This window comes from Diceros bicornis, chromosome 8 (genome assembly GCF_020826845.1).
Source record: "Diceros bicornis minor isolate mBicDic1 chromosome 8, mDicBic1.mat.cur, whole genome shotgun sequence".
Lineage (NCBI taxonomy): Eukaryota > Metazoa > Chordata > Mammalia > Perissodactyla > Rhinocerotidae > Diceros > Diceros bicornis.
This window is the reverse complement of record NC_080747.1, coordinates 43,643,571-43,664,533: the sequence shown is the minus strand read 5'-3', so window position 1 is coordinate 43,664,533 and position 20,963 is coordinate 43,643,571. Positions and strand designations below refer to the sequence as shown.

Here is a 20,963-nt window from a genome sequence, read left to right as displayed (position 1 = left end):
GTTCCAATAAAAACTTTATTATAAAAGCAGACTGGAGGCCAGATTTGGTCCAGGGGCCATGGTTTGCAGACCTGCATCTAGGGTGCATATCTAGAAACGTAATTGTTGGCTTACAGGGTATGCCTTTGCTAGACAATGCCAAATTATTCTCCGAAGAGGGACCTGTTTGCATTCCCAGCACCTACACATACTCACTAACTTGTTAACTTCTGATGACCTGATGGATGTGAAATGTTTTCACTGTGGTTTTAATTTCTATTTCCCCTATTATCAAGGTAGAACATTTCTTTATGTTTATCAATCATTTGTAATTTCTTCTGCTATAAAGCGTCAGTTCACATTTTCTGTTTTTTTTTTAGGTTAAATGTGTAGTAAGCTGTTCTCTCAGTAGCTTGTCTCTTCAACTTAACGGCTATTTGATAAACAAGATGTTCTTGTCAATGTGGTCCTATGTATCTACGTTTTCTCTAAAGGAACAAACTTATCTGTGTCTTGTTTCAGAGCACACACTCTGACACCAGACACCTGCTAGACACCTGTGTGATCCTGGGCAAGTATCTACCCCTCTGCCTCAGTTTCCTTATCTGTGAAATGAGGATAATACTAGCATTTACTTCATATGGTTGTTGTGAGAATTAAAATAATACATATAAAATGTTGAGAAAGTACCTGACACATAGTAAATGCTATAGAAATGATTCTATTATTATTTCTCCAAAGTCGAAATTTTTTCTCCCGTATTTTCTTTTAAAAATTAGTTATTTCTTGAACATTCAAGGCTGCAAATAACCTTGAACTGATTTTTGGGTATGGTATATTTGAAGTAGTCTTCAATCTTTTTTTATATACGTATACATGAAAAGCCAATTGTCTCAGAGACAATTACTGAATAATCTTTCCTTTCCCCATTGATCTGAGTCCTTTATATATCAAGTTTCCATATATTTGTGGGTTTGTGGGTTTGCTCCCTACTGGGTTTTACCATTCTCTCTTAATCCCTGTGCACTACCACCCTATCTTAACTACTGACTTGAAAGCCTTCATATCTGGTATGACAAGTTCACATTTTGTCTTCCTTAAAATTTCTCTGTGATTCTTGATTCCTTGCTTCCATGTATTTAAAATCTATTGTCAATTTTCACACACACACAAACACACACACACACACACACACCACCTTCTTAGGATTTCAGCTGGAACTACAATCAACTCTATAGCTCAATGTGGGGGAAAATTTACATTCTTTTTATAAACATGGTATCTGTCACCTTTTTTATAAACCTGATATCTCTCTCCACTTACTTAGGTCTTCTTTAATGTCTTTCAATAAGGTTGCACAATGTGTTCTATAAAGACCCTGCAAATTTTATACATAGGTATCTCGTATTATTTACCTTGTATTTATTATCTTGTATTAAAATAGTATGGATTTTCTTTTTATTTATCTTGCTTGGGATTTGTCATACTACTAAAATTCATTGTGCATTCTGAATCAGAGCACTCCTGTGTTTTTATAACACCTAGAAAATTATTAGTCATTATCCCTTCAAATACTGCCTCTCCCACATTCTATTATATTCTCCTAGAATGTTGACTAAAATATATGTTAGACCTTCTCACTTTATTCTCTAAGGCTTGAACTTATTTTATATTTTCCATCACCTAGTCTCTTTCCAATGCCTTCTAGTACTTCAGATATATTTTCCAGTTCATTAATTCTTGCTTTCAGTTTCAGGGCAAGTTTGAGTGACAGGGATCCCTCTACCTAAAATAACTAAAAAATTAGACAAAATATATGAAACAATGGCTTTCAAGAAACTGGGCATCAGGAAATGATGGAGAGTGACCCCTGAGAGACAAGAAACAAATGAGATGAGCCCCACAATTGCCCCAGCTTACTGCCTGAAGAGTTTCCAGGCTGTGGCATAGGGAAAGGAACCCAAGTGGAGCCCAGTGGTTCCCCTAAGTTCAGAAGACAGGACTAACAGTCAAGGGAGGCCAAGGCAGTTAGAGTTTGCAGGGCAGATACTGGAGGACAGCTGTACAGAGTGAGAGCTCCAGAGATCTGTAAAGGATGCCTGCTCCTTTACACAGAGAGCTCTGTGCAGAGCTCAGCACAGAGGAAGCTACCCAAGGCCAGGCGAAGTACCATCCAAGAATCAGAGGAACAATACTGAGGGCTCACGCAGGGCCAGGAATAGGTTCTGTTCTCATCAGTCATTTGAAAATTTCATAATTCATGGGACAGCAGCTAGCATACTCTAAAGGGTTTTATCTCAGTAGTGAAACAAAATTAGTCCAAGACTAAATGCTACTTTGGTCCCACCTAATAAAACTTAAAAACAAAATTGAAAAGGATTAAGCTACTTCCATCTGACTTAACTGTATCCTAGAACAAATCTCAAGAGAATTTATAGGAATACAAGCTATCTAGCAACCAAGAAGATAAAATTCAGAATGTCTGACATCCAATCTAAAGTTATCAGGCACGCAAAAAAGCAGGAAAATATGACCCACGATGAGGAGAAAAAAAAAAAAATCAACTGATCCAAAGTTGACAGAAACAGATGATTGAATTAGTAGACAAATAAAAACAATGAAGACATAGTAAAGGAAACTAGCCAAAATGAAACACAGACAGAAAAAGACTATCAGAACACATACAAAAAAACCCTATCTCAAGGAATGAAAGTGAATTTCACTTTTTATTCTATGTCAGTATTATATGATTTTTAAACAAGAACAAAACAATAACCATAGCTAACACCTATTAAGTGCTTACAACATGCCAGGCCTCTTCTAAGTTCTTCACATGTATTAACTCATTTAATCTTCACAAAAAATCTAAGAAGTAAGAACTAGCACCATTCCTATTTTACAAATAAAGAAATTGAGGGATGGAAAGTTTCAGTAACTTGTCTACAGGTAAGAGTGACAGAGATGGATTTGAACCCAAGTAGTCAGCCTTTAGAGTACATACTCCTAATCACTGTTATACAGCTTCTCTAGCACGCTATTTGTAATTTTAAAAACACATAGTATATTAAAACTATAACTGAAACAGTCATTCATATAACACAATATACCCTAAATCCAGTTTGGTAAATTACCTGGTGATTAACACATGTCAAATGTTCAATAGTTTTCTCTAATTCTGATGTTCTAAAAAGATTCATTTCCTGGAGATTCTGAAAGAGAATTTTATAGAAGATGTTCACTCATTTCAGATAATAAAATTACCAAAGTAAGCAGTGCAAGTCTACAGCAGTATTCTATTTGTCTTTTTATGACACAGAAATGTTTTAGAAAGAAAATCATTATACATTTTACAAAAATGAGCTTTGGGCTGAAAAAAAGCCCGAGAGGTTCTCATCTTTTACACTCTACCTCCACGTGTGACTGTAACAGAAGACACAGATTGGTATGGATTCCTTTATAAAGATTTATACAGATCAATTCATTAGCACAACTATAAAGGGGAAAGTCAGCAGATTAAGCAAGCTCAGGAGTATGCCCACACGAGAAGAGCTGTAAGAAGGACAGAATGTACAGGGAGAAAGGATTAGATCAGTAAGACCCAGGAAACAGAACACTACAGGGCCATGCAAGAGACCAGAGTTTCAAGAATGGGCTGGTCAACAGTGTTAACATAAGTGCTATTGTTTTTGGTTATATTATCTTATCCAACTCTTGCTGATGCTAAGTCTAGGACAAGCGACATAAGCTGGTGTACCCTGAGAATTCTTCTAGCGTGCATTCATACTTCCATCTACGTTATTCATTAAAAATAAATAAATAAAGACATCTGATGTGTGGATTGTACATTTGGTTGGAAGAGTCACTGCACTGTATGCATTTTTTCATTTATTAAACCATTCAGCCATTATTGAGCACATGCTATATACCAAGCATCAAGCAAGGTGTTGGGAACACAGTAATCAGTAAAATCTCTGACGTCATAGATACTATAGAGTGGTAGAAAAGACAAACCTTAAACAAGACATTAAAATAAAATCCATGGGGCCGGCCCCGTGGCTTAGCGGTTCAGTGCGTGCGCTCCGCTGCTGGCGGCCCGGGTTCGTATCCCGGACGTGCACCGATGCACCGCTTCTCCGGCCATGCTGAGGCCGCGTCCCACGTACAGCAACTAGAAGGATGTGCAACTATGACATAGAACTATCTACTGGGACTTTGGGGAAAAAATAAAAGGAGGAGGATAGGCAATAGATGTTAGCTCAGAGCCAGTCTTCCTCAGCAAAAAGAGGAGGATTAGCATGGATGTTAGCTCAGGGCTGATCTTCCTCACACAAAAAAATAAATAAATAAAATCCATGAATATTCTGCTAGGAAAAGGAACTTTATGGCAACGTATTGAAAGGGAATCTAGAGTCTAGGGTTCATTGCCTGTGTGAGGGCATGACGTTTAACCTAGCTCTAAAGGATGAGTAAGAATTAGCCAGGCAAGGAGACTGGAAGGGGGGAAGGATTTTTCAATAGCCTGTGTAGAAAGTTGGGAGCAAGAAAAAGTCAATTAAGCCTGGAGACGAGAAAATGAGGGGTGGGGTACAGGGGAAATGAGTTTGAGGAAAAGAAGCTAGACCCTGAAGTAGGCAAGTGCCAATCACCGAAGTCGCTGAAAATAGTTAATGGATTTTAAATAGGAAGTGATATGATCGGATTTATATCTTTGAAAAATGACTCTGACTTCAGTGTGAAATATAGATTTGAGAGGCCACTAAAACACTAATGCAGTCGAAAGAATAATGGCCAGAACAGGATGGTAGCAGGGGAATGGAAAGAAGTAGACAGATTAAGAGAGACTAACATGAGCTCAGGGGCCAGACTCCTTGTGGCTGCATAGCTAGATGATCTTGGGCAAATTATTTAAACTCACTGTAACTCAGAGACCACGTCTGAAAGCGTTCCCTATCTGAAAAGGCAATTGTGAAGATTTACCGAGATAGCCCATGTAAAAAGCACTTAGAACAGAGCCTCCCACATGGAAAGGGCTTAATAAATGCTAAATATTATTTAAGAGGTAGCATTGGTAGGACTTGGTGATTAATTGAGAGATATGAGCTTTCAGGGAGAGAGGAGTCAGTGATGATGCCTGGGTCTGACAACCAGGTAGAGAGTGGAATAACAGGAAACTACTAAAAGAGGTTTAAGGATTGAGATGATTAGTCCAGTTTTTAAGTACAAGACCTACTGTAAACTCATAAGTCCTGCCTCCTACAAACCAGAAAGATTCTAGTAACATGAATGTCACTTTTTCCGAGTTTTCAGTACTATTGCATTTTTTACCCTATTTTCACATTCCTTGGTCATTTCAACAGATATGGAAAAGAATAAATCAGCAGCTTGTGCTAAAAGCTGCCATATTGCACAGAAGTTTTCCATTTGGTAATTTTAACACTTACTTTCATAAGAAAGCACTTTCTGGAAGGCAGTATTCCAAAAGATCCCAATTAAAAGTATTCTGTTGGGGTGAAACTTTAACTGAAAATTTATGACATGAAGACTACCCTTATAATGCTGAAGTTCTTATTCCTAATTTTAGCATTAATTTACAAGCATTAATTCAACAATATTTACTGGAAGTAAACTATGGACTCCATAAGAATAATAAACAGTTAATATTGAGTTCCTATAATGTGCTGAGCACTGTTAAGTGCTTTATGTATATTAACGTATTTTTTTGGAGATTATAAAAGGAAACATAAAATACTGCCCCTAGATATGACACCAAAAGCACAAGCAACAAAAGAAAAAATAGATAAATTAGACTTTATAGAAATTAAAAACTTTTGTGCTTCAAAAGACACCATTAAGAAAATGAAAAGACAACCTACAGAATGGGGGAAAGTATTTGCAATTCACATATCTGACAAGGGGTTTGTATCAAGAATATATACTCTTACAACTCAATAATGAGATAAATAACTCAATTTAAAAATGGGCAAAGGATCTGAATAGACATCTCCCTGAGGAGAATATACAAATGGCCAAACGAGCACATGAAAAGATGCTCGACATCATTAGCCATCAGGGAAATGCAAATCAAAACCACAATGGATACTACCTTCACATCCACCAGCATGAGGAAAATAAAAAAGACAGACAATAACAAGTGTCGGTGAGGATGTGGAGAAACTGGAACTCTTATACACTGCTGGTGGCAATATAAATGGTACGGCAACTTTGGAAAACAGCCTGGCAGTTACTCAAATGGTTAAATATAGTTATCATATGAACCTTGGTATATACCCAAGATAAATGAAAACATACATCCACACAAAAGTTGTACATGAATGTTCATAACACCATTATTCATAATAGCCAAAAAGTGGAAACCACCCAAGTGATAAATGTTGTCTATCTATACAATGGAATATTATCCTACAATAAAAAGGAATGAATGAATGAATGAATACTATCACATGGATGAACCTTGAAAACATTACACTAAGTGAGAGAAGCCAGATCAAAAACCCGCATACTAAATGATTCAACTTATACAAAATGTCTAGAGTAAGCAAATCTATAGACAGAAAGTAGATTAGTGGTTGCCTATGACTGAGGAGGCTGGGGGGGAATGGAGAGTGGCTGCTAATGAGTACACCATTTCTTTTTGAGATAATGAAAATGCTCTAAAATTGATTGTGGTGATGGTTGAACAAGTCTGTGAACATACTAAAAACCAATGAATTGTATACTTTAAATAGGTGAATTGTATGGTATGTGAATATCTCAATAAAGCTGTTTTACAAAAAAAGATAATGTCCCTCCCACATAAGGGACTTCCTATTGAGATCAGAGATTGGTTATTTTCTACCAGATAATAAATATTTTAGACTTTGTGGGCCATACAGTTTCTGTTGCAATTACTCAACTCTGCCACTGCAGTACAAAAGAAGCCACACAGAATATGTAAATGAATGAGTGTGGTATTTCAATAACATTTACCAACAATGAAACTTGAATTTCATAATTTTCATGTGTCATGAAACATTTTTCTTTTGATATTTTTTCCAATGATTTAAAAATGTAAAAACCACTCCTAGCACACAGGTCATACAAAACCCCAGTGGTCTGGATTTGGCTCATGTGTCGTTGTTTGCCAACCCCTGATCTAGTTGTACATTCTAAGTAGTCACTTCATAGTAAAACACAAAGATTTCCCTTTTTCTCAATAAATTACCTTTCAAAAATAAGTCAATCTTATTACTCACTTTTAACTTTTCTTTGAAAGCTTCCTTTTCTGCCATAATCCTTCTTAAATCAGATAACGCACGTTCTTTTTCCTTTTCCATGAGACTAACAATATTATGGGAGACTGTGGATTGGGTGGATTCTTGTCTTAGTGCAGATAATTCTTCCTGAGCCTTAAAGAATTAAAAGACATAAATAAAAAACACTTTGGATATGCTCCCAGTTAAAAACAGGCAAACTAAACACACAATACCTTTGGTCTCTTCCCAAATCCCAACAAGATGAGAGTAAAAAGATTAAAATAGTAATAATTTAAAAACCAAAAAGACAAGGAGATTGAAGGAAGAGTCAGCCACAAAATTTTGGAAATCAGATAGCAGACGGACAACTAGTAATTAACTAAGAAACCCCAAGAAAGCTGAAATCTAAGCCAAGAATGGGGAAAGCCCAGAAGTGGATCAATTTGTAATGCAGAATCCCAAAAAAGGCTCCAAAAGTGAAAACAGCTTTTTCAACTTAACCTTTTTTTTTCAACTTTTTTTTTTTTTTTTTTTTTTGGTGAGGAAGATCAGCCCTGAGCTAACATCCATGCCAATCCTCCTCTTTCTGCTGAGGAAGACTGGCCCTAAGCTAACATCTATTGCCAATCCTCCTCCATTTTTTCCCTTTTTCTCCCTAAAGCCCCAGTAGATAGTTGTATGTCATAGTTGCACATCCTTCTAGTTGCTGTATGTGGGAAGCCACCTCAGCACGGTCGGACAAGTGGTGCCTCAGTGCGCGCCTGGGATCCGAACCCGGGCCGCCAATAGCAGAGCGCACGCACTTAACCACTAAGCCACGGGGCCAGCCCCTTCAACTTAATCTTTTAACTTGCATGTCTTTCTCTCTCTCTCAAAGTAGTGGTAGGATTTCATGGAAGATTGGTCTGGGAACAAATGTAGGTGACAAACACCATGCTTTGCTCAGACTAACCTTGCCCTCTGACAACTGAGGCTTTGTAATTGGGCCAAGCTGTATCAATTCCCTCTTCCCTAGAGTTTTTTCACTACGGGCTAAGCCCTTAATACCCAACATATCCAAATAGTGGGTGCTACCCCCCATTTGACAGACATATCCCAACATGTCTGAATCCCAAGGATAAACTTTGCTCTGAGTCTGGCTAAGACCTGTTCCAAGCAGTTTTAGAAGTAGGAGGTTATCTCTAACTGACCTGACAGATAGATAGGCTAGAAAAGAGGAAGAATAACTATGAAAAAATAATAGAAATCTCTGCTTTGGGAATAGGACAATAGTAGAAACTACTCCTTATAATTCTAATTATAAAGGAACATCACAAGATCCATATATTACAGTAATTTAAAGGATATATACTGGTTCCACTACAGTTAACTGGTTCTATATAATCTGTTGGCTTAATTATAATCAATTTCTTACTTCATTATATAAGACACTTAGTTTATCTCTTTCTGCTGTCAATAATTTAACATTGGACTGTATATCCTCCATATATTTTTCAAATCTTTCCAGCATACGCTGAAGTTCATCTCTTTCTCTTGTGATCAGATGAATTTCTGAATTGTAATCACCCTGAAACATAATTTAAAAGCAGAAGTTATCATTTGTTATAATTATCACCACATGGTTGTCACAAGGATGCTGGTGATGAGACTGACTGAAAGATGCTAACAGACAAAAAAGAACACAAGTTCCTTTAATGTAATTAAGAAACACAATTTTTAATATATAATGAGAGCAGGAGATGAGAATGCCGGCCATACTGGGGCAAATTTCCTGGCCTTCAAGTTCCCAGGAAGACACCCAGCTGTCAATGATACTACTTGATCAGATCCCATCACATACTTTAACTGTCACTCTCTTGGGGTTGTTTATAGCAGTGGTAACTAAAGTGCCATCCCCAGACCAGAAGCATCAGCAGCATCTAGGAACTTGTTAGACATGCAAGTTTGAGGGCCCACCCCAGACCTACTCAGTCAGAAACTTTGGGGTCAGGGCCCAGTAACTGTGGTTTATTCAAACTGTCCAGATGATCATGATGCATGCTAATTGTTGGGAACCACAGTTTATAACCCTCTCCAGGAGAGGAACTAGAAGGACATGTGTGTGCCTGCTTACCCAGTGCAAATAACTATAACAGCCTAGCACATCCCTCAGTGTTCTCTGTGACTGAATCTAGATCAATTTCCCAGCACACCAACCCCCAACTGTCCCAGCTTCAAACCTATGTGAGGTCTATTTTTACAACCAGATAAATATAAATATTTCTACCAGGCAGTGTACATCAAGGATGTTCACTGAATAAGCAACTATTTCTAACATTTCTAAAACAAGATTATGCCTATTATTCAGGTATAATTCACAAGATCCACTATCTTCACAGTTATTGTGGAAAATAAAATGGTAAATGTAGACTTGGGATCTATGGTAACTTAATGTTAAAGTACTAAATGCAGAAGCCCCAGGTAAGAAGAATCTGATAATTCAGTACACTGGAAAGCAACCTAATCTATGTTATTCAATATCTACTGTGCACATCCCATGTCCAATGTAGACTTGCTAAAGGGTAGATATCTGTGACATACTCCTCACCGGCTACTTGGAAATAAGTTATCCTCTTGGTTAAATAAACAAAATCAAGGCATAATGGATGAGATTAGCTATCTGGACACCTTAAAGGATAAGATGTTTTACAGCATAAAAGTGGATCAGAGTTTGAGGACACTTAATCAAGGCTTAAATAACTATCAAAGAAAATCTGTAACTTAACCATATCCAAATAAAAATATCTTACAGAAAGGAGGGGGTCTGCGTAGATTTAAAAAACGGGAGCTTAATAAATAAGGATTTGGCAGTCTATTTTCATGACTATCTATGTCTCAGCTTAAAGGTCACTTTCTCTAAGAAGTCCTTTCCGATTCTCCAATCTAATTTAGATCTCTCTATACTCTCATAGTATTCTGAATCTTTCCTGTATTCTTTCTTCATTAACACTTATTATAAATGAGATTATAAAGTCATTTACATGATTATGTGTTTGATGTATGTCTTTACCACTGAACTGTAAGTTCTATGAGGGACACAGCGGGTATCTGTCTTATTCACCACATCTTCAGTGCCTGGCATGGTGCCTGGTAAAACGTGTGAATTCCCTAACACTTACTGACTGGCCTTCTTAAGCAGGAACTCTAGGTCTTTTGTAAATATATCTTCTATGTAGGTATTTTATATTTGTGTTAATATATAATTGTTAATAACTCTCTTTTAGCCATCCAGTATTCCCAACACACACATACACACAGACACACATGCTCACGCACACACACGCACAATACTGAAGGCTATGAGGATAGTAACTATGTCTTCTTTACGTCATATCCCCAGTGCCTCATTCATAGCGGGCACTCAGTATATATCTGTTGAACTGAACTGAACTTTCTACCTAGACCTGATGTGCTTTGAACTAGTAAGTAATGAGGAAATGAAACATTTACTAGGAACTAGGTGTTACACTAGACCCTTATGCAAATCATCTCGTATAATCTTCACAGGAGGTTGCAGTTACTTTCCCCACTTGGCAAATAAGGAAACCGGGGTTCCATGAAGTTAGGTTTCTTGTTCAAGGTCATAAAGCCAGTTTGTGGGGTTGGAATTTCTATCAGGTCTCCAACTCTAAAGCACTCTCCACTACACTATACCAAAACTCACAGTAGGAACCATGATGAGTACAAGGTGAAAGGGGACAGCGCCCTCCCTACACAGACAATAGAGAACCAACGGGTATACTGTTGACAAAGATCATTGATATTAAAAACGTCAATATTTTTTCTGAGTTATTGCAATCCCAAGAAACTGTGCCTAAACAGTTTGCCATAAAGCAGGGGTTGAAAACCCACAGCTTGTTCAAATTCAGCTTTAGAGAGGTCTTCGTTGTCTGCCAAAAAAGCATTTCTAAACATGTTCAAAATACCCAGTTTTAGGTGGGGATGGACTCTCTAGTTCCCCACACTCACAACTGTCTTACCCTCCACCCATCTACTACTCCCTACCACGCCTGCAACTTGTTATTTGGACTCTAAAACGCTCTGAACACCCTAACTTTCTAAACTTTAGAAAATGAATTCTTTATCCATGTCAAGTAGCATCAGAACATTTCAAGAATCTAAATAAGTTGGGGGGGTGCAGGTGGGGGATGGAGTCTCTCCTAATTTTATCAGTACTTTACCAATACCTCTGTTTTTCAATTGTGAATCCACACCAAGCAACTGAATCAAATATTTATGTTAAAAGTTTTGAGATATTTATCTACTCAGTTCTCTATAATAAATACTTGATTAAATTGATCAACCATTTTGTGGAAGATTCTCCTACACAATAAAGGTGATCGATTCAGTGATTTTTCCTGAGTCCTAAGTATATATGGAACTTCAAAAACACTCAGTAACACAAATTACACTGTATTTTCCCACCAATTCATCGATTATAATAAATAACATGGCACAGTGTTTATATTGACACCTGTAAATCAAATTCAGCCATTATCCAACGAGGTTAAAAAACAGAGTCTAATCAGAAAACCACTCAAAATCATTTGACAATGGACACAGGTTCTTCAGGAAAAAGATGATGGAACTGGTAAATTCAGTCAAGTCTGAAATCAAATGTTTTGAGTTTTAATGACTTTACTCCCAAATTCCCATAATTTTATCTACAGTGTAGATAATGTTAGGGTCATATAAGCCTCCAGGACTCCTATAGCTCCAAAGCTTAAAAAAAAGAAAAATTTAAAGAACTCAAATGATACTCATAAAATGTTGAAAATAATTAAGACCTAAAACAGAGACACGTTTTTAATCTCTCATGAATCATGGTTAACTTCACCTAATATACGTCTTTAGACTACCAACTTGTAAATGTGGTCATAGTGGACAAATGGGATGATCTGCCCAGCACCCACTTCTACCTGCTACCTTCTCCTACTGTGTGGTTAACACGGAAGAGGACTTCCAATGCGACCTGCCTTTCTGACTGGTCCAAGGCTGGGGACTGCATGAAGCCATGCTGCCTGACATGTGGACAAAGCCACTCTGCTTTGATAGAGAAAATGAAGGTGATACTGAAAGTAAAGGCTAGAAAGAGAGAAAATGTCCAGTAGCATGAGTTCTTGGTTCCAGTGTCTAGCAGCCCAGATGCCCCTGCACTCCTCCCATATACATAATGAGCCATTCAATCTTTTCTTAATTTCTAGGAATCAGTATGTTATGCTTTGTTCTTAAATAGTTTTCCTAATTAATGCAGTGTTCCTACAGTACAGGTCATGGAAAAAAACAAAAATCAAGATTAAGAAAGCAAGCTTTTTTTAAAAGCAAGTATGAATAAATTTACATTTAATATAATAATAAATTTGAAAAGTTTGCTCATAAAGATACTCTTTTGCCTTATCAATTACTTTTATTTAGAAATATTACCTTTTCTAATGTTTTAAATATTGGAATTTTTTCACGTGCAGAATAATTTGTAGAGCAAGATCTTCGCTGTATTATATGTTGGAGTCTTTCTAGCTCTTTCTTATAAAAATCTCGTTCTTCTTCTATACCTTTCAGAAATGTATCTAAACGAGAAGGTGACCTGTCTCGACGTTTTATTCCATGTTCTAGTCTCATCCTCTCAACTTCCAAAGTAAGTTCTCTTTCTGCAAATTAAAGTAATTAAATCTTAAAACAGTCTTGCACATAAAATATATAATTAGCCAAGTAAATTCTATCAATAACTTTTAGAATGCAAGCTACTAAAAATCATTAACTGTTTTGTGTATCACCTATAACTGCCAGATATTAAAGAGGTAAATATTGAAAGGAAAGGAGAAAAAAACAAAAGCAAAAATTAAATTAAAAGTTTAAATAAAATCTAATAAGTCAAAGTCCTCCTGCTTTTGTCTTATCACAAGGATGGGTATTTAGTACTACAGAGTGCAGTAATAAATTATCATATGGTACTTTCTAGTGACCTGAAAATGCACTAAATTAATCTACAATCATAATATCCATGATTTTACCATTAAGCTTGAATTTAATACAGTATACATACAAAGAGATCAAAACAACTTGTCTTTCTCCAAATAAGCACAATTATTAACTTTTACCACAGAAATCACCTTTTCATGAGTCAAAAGTAGCCAATACCGGCAATATTTCATATAGTTCACTCTAATTTAACTGAGGCTCATTACCACTCTGAGGCATAAAATGATTTTCAAGATATATTCTCATTCACTCTCATCTCTTCTTTCATTCATTCGACAGATACTTATTGAGCATTTACTATATGCCCAGCACTAGCTAAGGATACAAGTATGAAAAACATAGCCAAGGTCAAACATATAGCAGGCAATGCAACTTGGAGGATGAATTGGTAAATTCATCCCGAGGAGTGACTAGAGAGGTAAGAAGAGAGTAGGAAAATGGGAAGGAATGTGCAATTGTGTTAAATGCTAAGAAGTCAAATAAATTAACGGATGAAAGGTGCCCACTGCATGTAGCATAATGGAGGTGAGTGATGACCTTAACAGAGCAATTTTGTTGGTGAGTGGTGGACAGAAGCCAACTGGAGCAGACTGAGGAGCTAAAGGGTAGTAGGCGATCAAGCAGAAACAGCAAGTGTGAATGACCTTTCAAGATGTTAAAGCTATGAAGAGGAGGAAAGAGTGGCTGGAGAGAAATGGGTCAAAGTTTTTGTTCTAAAATAGGAGAAGGGTAAGCATTTTTAAATGCCAATGGGAAAAAACACCACAAAGACTAAAGTTAAGGAAAGGAGGTAATACGTAAGGTTTTTGAAATCAGAGACGATAGGACCCAGAGAACAGATGGAGGCAGTGGCCTTTCATAAGATGGACATGACTCCATTGTAACAGGAGGGAAGATAAACATGGACATGTTTATGGACAGTCACATACAAAAGAATGAAAGTAGACCACTATCTTACACCATACATAAAAATTAACTCAAAATGGATTAAAGACTTGAATGTAAGACCTGAAACCATATAACTCCTAGAAGAAAATATAGGCAGTCAGCTTTGACATTGGTCTTAGCAGAATCTTTTTGAGTATGTCTCCTCAGGCAAGAGAAACAAAAGAAAAAATAAACAAATGGGACTACATCAAACTAAAAAGCTTGTGCACAGCAAAGGAAACCATCAACAAAATGAAAAGACAACTAACAATTAGGATAAGATACTTGCAAATCATATATCTGATAACGACTTAATATCCAAAATATATAAAGAACTCATAAAACTCAACAACAAAAAAACCCAGTTAAAAAATGAGCAGAGGATCTGAACAGATATTTTTCCAAAGAAGATATACCAATAGGCACATGAGAAGATGTTCAACATCAGTAATTGTTAGGGCAACACAAATCAAAACCACAATGAGATATCACCTCACGCCCATCAGAATGGCTATTATTAAAAAGACAAGAAATATCAAGTGTTGGGGAGGATGTGGAGAAAAGTGAACCCTTGTACACTGCTGGTGGGAATGTAAATTGGTGCAGCCACTATGGAAAACAGTATACAGATTCCTCAAAAAATTAAAAATAGATTTGCCATATGATCCAGCTATTCCACTTCTGGTTATTTATCCAAACAACAAGAAAACACTAATTTGAAAGGATATATGCACCCCTACATTCATGGCAGCATTATTCACAATAGCCAAGATTTGGAAACAACCTAATGCCCATCAATGGACGAATGGATAAAGAAGATGAAGTGTGTATACATATGTGTATATATGTGTATATATATACATACACACATACACAATGGAATGTTAGCCATAAAATAAGATGAAATCTTGCCACTTGTGACAACATGGATAGATCTTGAGGGTATTATGCTAAATGAAATAAATCAGAGAAAGACAAATACTGTATGATTTCACTGATGTGGAAGATAACAAACATACAGATACAAAGAACAGATTGGTGCTTACTAGAGCAGAAGGGGGTGGGAGGAGGATGAAAGGGGTAAAGGTAAAAATTTGTATGGTGACAGATGGAAACTAGACTTTTGGTGGTAAACACAAAGTAGTCTATAAAGAAGTTGAAATATAATGATGTACACTTGAAATTTACATAATATTGTAAATCAATGTGACCTCAATTAAAAAAAAAAGAGTACATGGAAGACCAAAAAAAAAAAGGATGGACAGGTTTAAGATCTGGGGGCAAGAAACTGACAGAATGCCTCCCTGATGGCTTCTATTCTCTTAGGGAAATGGGATAAGAGTCTCCACTTAGAAGGGAAGTAGAATGAGAGTTACAAGTTGACTGAGAATGGAAAACACCTGAAATGTTCCCTGTAAAGAGTGGGACATCAAGCAGCAAAAAACAGAGTAAGATTTCCATACATCATTTAGGGTGCTGCTGAGGTTCGGGACCATCTTACTTACAGTGCTATCAATGCGTCTGATGCACATGCAAGCAGTGCTTAGCTGCTCATGTGTAAACGTGTAGAAGGTAAATGTTTTGGTTGACCCATGCCTGGGTTTTTGGCAGGGGGATGCATTCGAAACACAGAGAAACAAGGGAGTTTCAATATCTGAAAGATTACACTGAAATGATAGGCCATAGCTAGCTATGAAAGGAAGTAAATTGCAAACTTTTATACATAGCTCTAAGCACTTTAATATGTTAACCCATTTAATCCTCATAACAAGCTTTTGGGTTAGGTGCCATCATTAACCCCACAGATAGCGAAACTGAGGCACAGAGAGGCGAAGTAACATGTTCAAGTCATACAGCTAGTAAGTGGAGAAGGCATCAAACATTATCCACATAGGATGCTGAAAAGCCTAGGATGTAGCCTCTTCTTAAAATAACACACTGGGGGCCGGCCCCACGGCCTAGTGGTTAAGTTCGGCATGCTCCGCTTTGGTTCCTGGGCGCGGACCTACACCACTGGTTGGCGGCCATGCTGTGGCAGCATCCCACATACAAAATAGAGGAAGACTGGCACAGATGTTAACTCAGGGTGAATATTCCTCAAGCAAAAAGAGGGGGATTGGCAGTGGATGTTAGCTCAGGGTGAACCTTTCTCAGCAAAAAAAAAAAAAAAAAAAAGAAAAGAAAAAAAAGTAGCACACTGGCTTTCTTTCACTTCTTAAGACACATGGAGTTTGATGGTACCAGGCTTCTGCATTTGCCATTCCCTCTGCCTGGGAAACTCTGCTTCTAGATCTTCATGTGGCTGATATCTTGTCATTGAGTCAATCTCTAGCACATTCTTCCATTTTATTTTAATATCTTCTATCATCTAAAATAAACTTCTTCATTTATGTGTTACTAGTTTATCTAACTAGAATAAAGGCACCACATAACAGGGACCTTGTGTATCTTGTTTACCATTATTATATACCCCAGCGCCCAAAACAGCCTGACACACACAGGCTCATAAATATTTGTCGAATGAATTCTTACATGCTCCTCAAACCAACTCAGTTAGGACTGGTATCTGGCAGAAAGTTAGCTTTTCTTAAGTGTGTCTATGTGTGTGTGTGTGTGTGTGTGTGTGTGTACTTTCAGGTGATACAACTGCATTTCCTTAAAAAGATTCTGTACCTCTATTTTTCACTATTTCAGAATGGTCTTCCACTTAGTCTTAATTAATTCTATTATCAGTCTGCCTCAAAGAAGGATATACTTTGACTGAAAAATATTCAAGCAGGGTTCCCTGTACCAACTAGTCAAAATATAAAAGAATTCTGTAAGGTCCTTGATGGAGAGAGACTTTCTACTGAATCTACAGTGCCTAGTACGGATTCTGGTATATAGCAAGCATGCAATAAATATTTATGGAATGAATGAAGGAAAGATCATCTACTAAAAAGAAACATACATCAAGAGGAAATCACAATCACTTTTTAAGTTATCAACATTTTACATTTTACCTGTAACTGCAAAACTTTCAATTTTTTTTGAAAGTCTTTGCTTTTCTTGTTCAAGCTGATGAACAACAGTTTCCAGGTCTGATTTTATAAGGAGTTCATCATTCAGCCTCTCCTTTTCTTTATGGCATAAGTTTAATTCCTGCAAATTTTAATACCATAATTAAGATTTCTAACAACTTTATAAAATAGTATAGCACTTAAAATAGATATTTTGTAAGCATATTTACTTAAGAGTAATTCACATACACATATACTCTTTTTATTAGTCAAATATGGCTTCAATTAAAGTTAATTATCAATGGTGGCTAAAAGCACAATAAAACCCAAATGTCAGCAGGGCTCCTTTCTGAGTAGAACTATTAGATTTTCTTTTAATTTGTTCAGCATATTGTCCTATTTTTTAAAAAATTAATATGTACTTATGTAATAAAAAATTTTAAAGCTTTTCTATGTTTAAAGGAGGGCAGTAGTAAGACACAGTGCTCTAAGACTACCATAGGTGTCTGTAATTATGGTGGTTATTCTCTCAGCTTCATCTGCACAATGCAGTTAAGACCAGAACCTGGGAGCCGGCCCCATGGCGTAGCAGTTAAGCGCGTGCACTCCGCTGCTGGCGGCCCGGGTTTGGATCCTGGGCGTGCACCAATCCACCACTTGTGAAGCCATGCTATGGCGGCATCCCATATAAAGTGGAGGAAGATGGGCACGGATGTTAGCCCAGGGCCAGTCTTCCTCAGCAAAAAAAGAGGAGGACTGGCATGGATGTTAGCTTAGGGCTGATCTTCCTCAGAAAAAAACAAACAAAAAAACCGACCAGAACCCGGACACGGAGGATTCACTGTGAGGATGAATCTATGGATGTGAAGGACTCTGCACAGCGTCCAGCACGCAGCAAGTGCCGATAAGTGTTAGCTATTAATATCATTAGTATTTATCTTAAAAATACATAAAATATAGCACTAATAAAAAAATAAAGAAGGCCAGAAAGTAACTACAGCAGCATCTTACTGTTAGCCAATGCTACTGAAATGTGGTCACAGTTCTGAGACAAGCATTATGAATCACATCAACCGTTTACGGTGTACATACAACAGCAGTAAAAAACAGCAAAAACCCCTGCCCCGATGAAGTTACGTTGTAATGAAAACATCATTAAAACATCTACTTTACATTTATTGACCTCATAGGAGAATTTTACAACATCTATGAGACTCAAGAGTGGACAACATTTAGCAGGTTTAGCTAATTTCATTATTCAGTATTGCATTGAGTTGAATAAAGCTAAAGCAGTTGAATAAAAAAAGGAAGCCACTTGGGACCGGCCCTGTGGCTTAGCGGTTAAGTGCGCACACTCCGCTGCTGGCGGCCTGGGTTCGGATCCCGGTGAGCACCGATGCACCGCTTCTCCGGCCATGCTGAGGCCACGTCCCACATACAGCAACTAGAAGGATGTGCAACTATGACATACAACTATCTACTGGTGCTTTGGGGGAAAAAAAAGGAGGAGGATTGACTATAGACGTTAGCTCAGAGCCGGTCTTCCTCAGCAAAACGAGGAGGATTAGCATGGATGTTAGCTCAGGGCTGATCTTCCTCACAAAAAAAAAAAAAAAAAAGGAAGCCACTGCGATATGCTGTTCATAGTGAGCATACAAAAATGGACAAATATTTGAGCACCTACTGTGTGCCTGTGTATCACAATAGTTTTGTCTTTCAATTTGCCTTATGCCACCAGAAGATTGCAGCTAGACTGTATAAAGAGTACACATAACGTGAAAACTTGGAAATTAGTATCAGTCTTTACTTCCGATCTTAGCAGAAACTCATCTCAGTTAACAGGCCATTAATAAAAAGTCCTCAATAATCTTTTGGGTGATGACCCAGGAGTTTCTACTGGTAAGCAAGACATTCTACCAATTCTAGACTATAGATAGAACTCTATGCTGTATCTAGGCTTATGCTGGGATGATTACTATTTTTCTCATTTGAAGACTACCAGAACAAACAATATGACTAGGAAAATGGTTTGCACCACCAAACAAAGCTATTAAAAGAGGACTGACTCCTTTTAATAAAAGACAACAACTTTATCAAGTAATTATCAATTTCTAATATTAGTAAACTGACAAGTCATGAAGTAGTTAAAAGAATATAAAATTCCTAACAGATTTTCCAAATTTGAATTTAATTTGCAATCTATTATATACGAGATTAAAGAATTATAAAAATATAAATGAAACTATACCTATACAATAGAATATTACTCAGCCATAACATGGAAGTACTGATACATACTAGAACATGCATGAACCTTGAAAACACTGTGCTAAGTGAAAGAAGCCAGATACAAAAGGCCATATACTATATAAGTCTATCTACATAGAAGGTCCAGAATAGGCAAATCTATAGAAACAGAAAGTAAGTTAGTGGTTGTCAAGGGCTAAGCAGAGGAAAACGGGAAATGACTGCTAATGGATATGAGGTTTCTTTTCGTAGTGATGAAAATGTTCTGGGATTAGATAGTACATAGTGATGGCTGCATTAACTTTGTGACTACAGTTGGCCCTCCGCATGTGTGGATTCAATCAACCGCATATGGGAAGGCCTAAGATAGTTGCATCTGTACCGAACGTGTACAGATTTCTTTTTCTTGTCATTATTCCCTAAACAAACAATACAGTATAACAACTATTACATAGCATTTACACTGTATTAGGTATTATAAGTAATCTAGAGATGATTTAAAGTGTTGGGGATGATGTGCATATGTTGCGTGCAAATACTAGCCATTTTATAAAAGGGACTTGAGCATCTGTGGATTTTGGTATCTGCAGGGATCCTGGAACCAATTCCCTGCAGATACTGAGGCACGACTATACACCAAAGCCACTAAATTGTATAATTAAGAGTGAATATTATGATATGTAAATTATATCTCAATTAAACAAATATATGTAAAATAAAGCATAAAAATTTTCTTACCAAAAGTTCTGGCAATTTAATATGGCATCTACTTACCAGTTGAAGTTTTGCCATTGTTTCTTCAAGATTCCGCACTTCAGAGAGCTTTCTTTTAATCTCTTTCTAGGAATAAAAAGCTTATTAGGTACAAGTCAAGAAAACTTATCACTAAGTCACACTGCAAATAAGACCAAGACATTTTTGGAGTAGTTCATGTTCCCTCTCACCAGTGAGACCTGAGTCTTTAGCCTTAAGCCTCAATTTCAATGAAGAGGAGGCAAAGTTGAGGCCTCCCTTTAATTCCTTGGTTTCCTGAATGCCTACAGGGATCTATTTGTAACATCTGAAACAAGAGGGCCACTTGAAAATCTTTTTTTGCCTATATACTTGCAGGACTTTCCTTGAGCCTTGATTTTTAGGATTCATCTTATGGCACTGTCATTTCCTATCCTATTTACTTTCTCCCCACCTGTGACTACCAATCAGGATCCTCTATACCGCAACTGACAGTGCTGAATGCCAAAATTAAAATACTATGATCTAATAGGAATCTTTTGTTGAGCCAAGTTATCATTCCTGAGCACTGCCACTGGGACGTGAGAAGCCATGTTCCGCGTGAGCGTGCATGAGCATAAAAGATGCAAAAGGTTGGAAAAGGAGAAGGATAAGATAAAGGAGTGTTGCAATAAAACTAAAGTCACAAAAGCAAAATTAAAACTGCACTAATTATGTTATTTTTCAAGATTGTTTTGGCTACTTCAGGTCCCGTAAGGTTCCATATGAATTTTAGGATTTTTTTTCTATTGCTGCAAAAGATGTCATT

General features: G+C 37.0%; 1 protein-coding gene across 5 annotated transcripts in view; it reads right to left on the bottom strand.

Annotated features, from left to right (window-relative positions):
* The window catches only part of CEP135 (centrosomal protein 135), a 79,321-nt gene that overhangs the window by 33,570 nt on the left and 24,788 nt on the right, over nt 1–20,963 (bottom strand). For 4 of the 5 annotated variants that reach the window (XR_009220969.1, XM_058547119.1, XM_058547122.1 and 1 more), the window contains 6 exons: nt 20,198–20,263; nt 17,180–17,318; nt 12,696–12,919; nt 8,647–8,799; nt 7,233–7,385; nt 3,111–3,188 (listed from right to left, as the gene is read on the bottom strand). Coding sequence is in view for 4 of the 5 variants with exons in the window: in XM_058547119.1 (XP_058403102.1) it covers nt 3,111–3,188; nt 7,233–7,385; nt 8,647–8,799; nt 12,696–12,919; nt 17,180–17,318; nt 20,198–20,263 (813 nt within the window). In the remaining variant the exon portion in view is untranslated. The remainder of the gene's footprint in view (nt 1–3,110; nt 3,189–7,232; nt 7,386–8,646; nt 8,800–12,695; nt 12,920–17,179; nt 17,319–20,197; nt 20,264–20,963) is intronic. The other variant, XM_058547121.1, reaches the window with a different exon arrangement.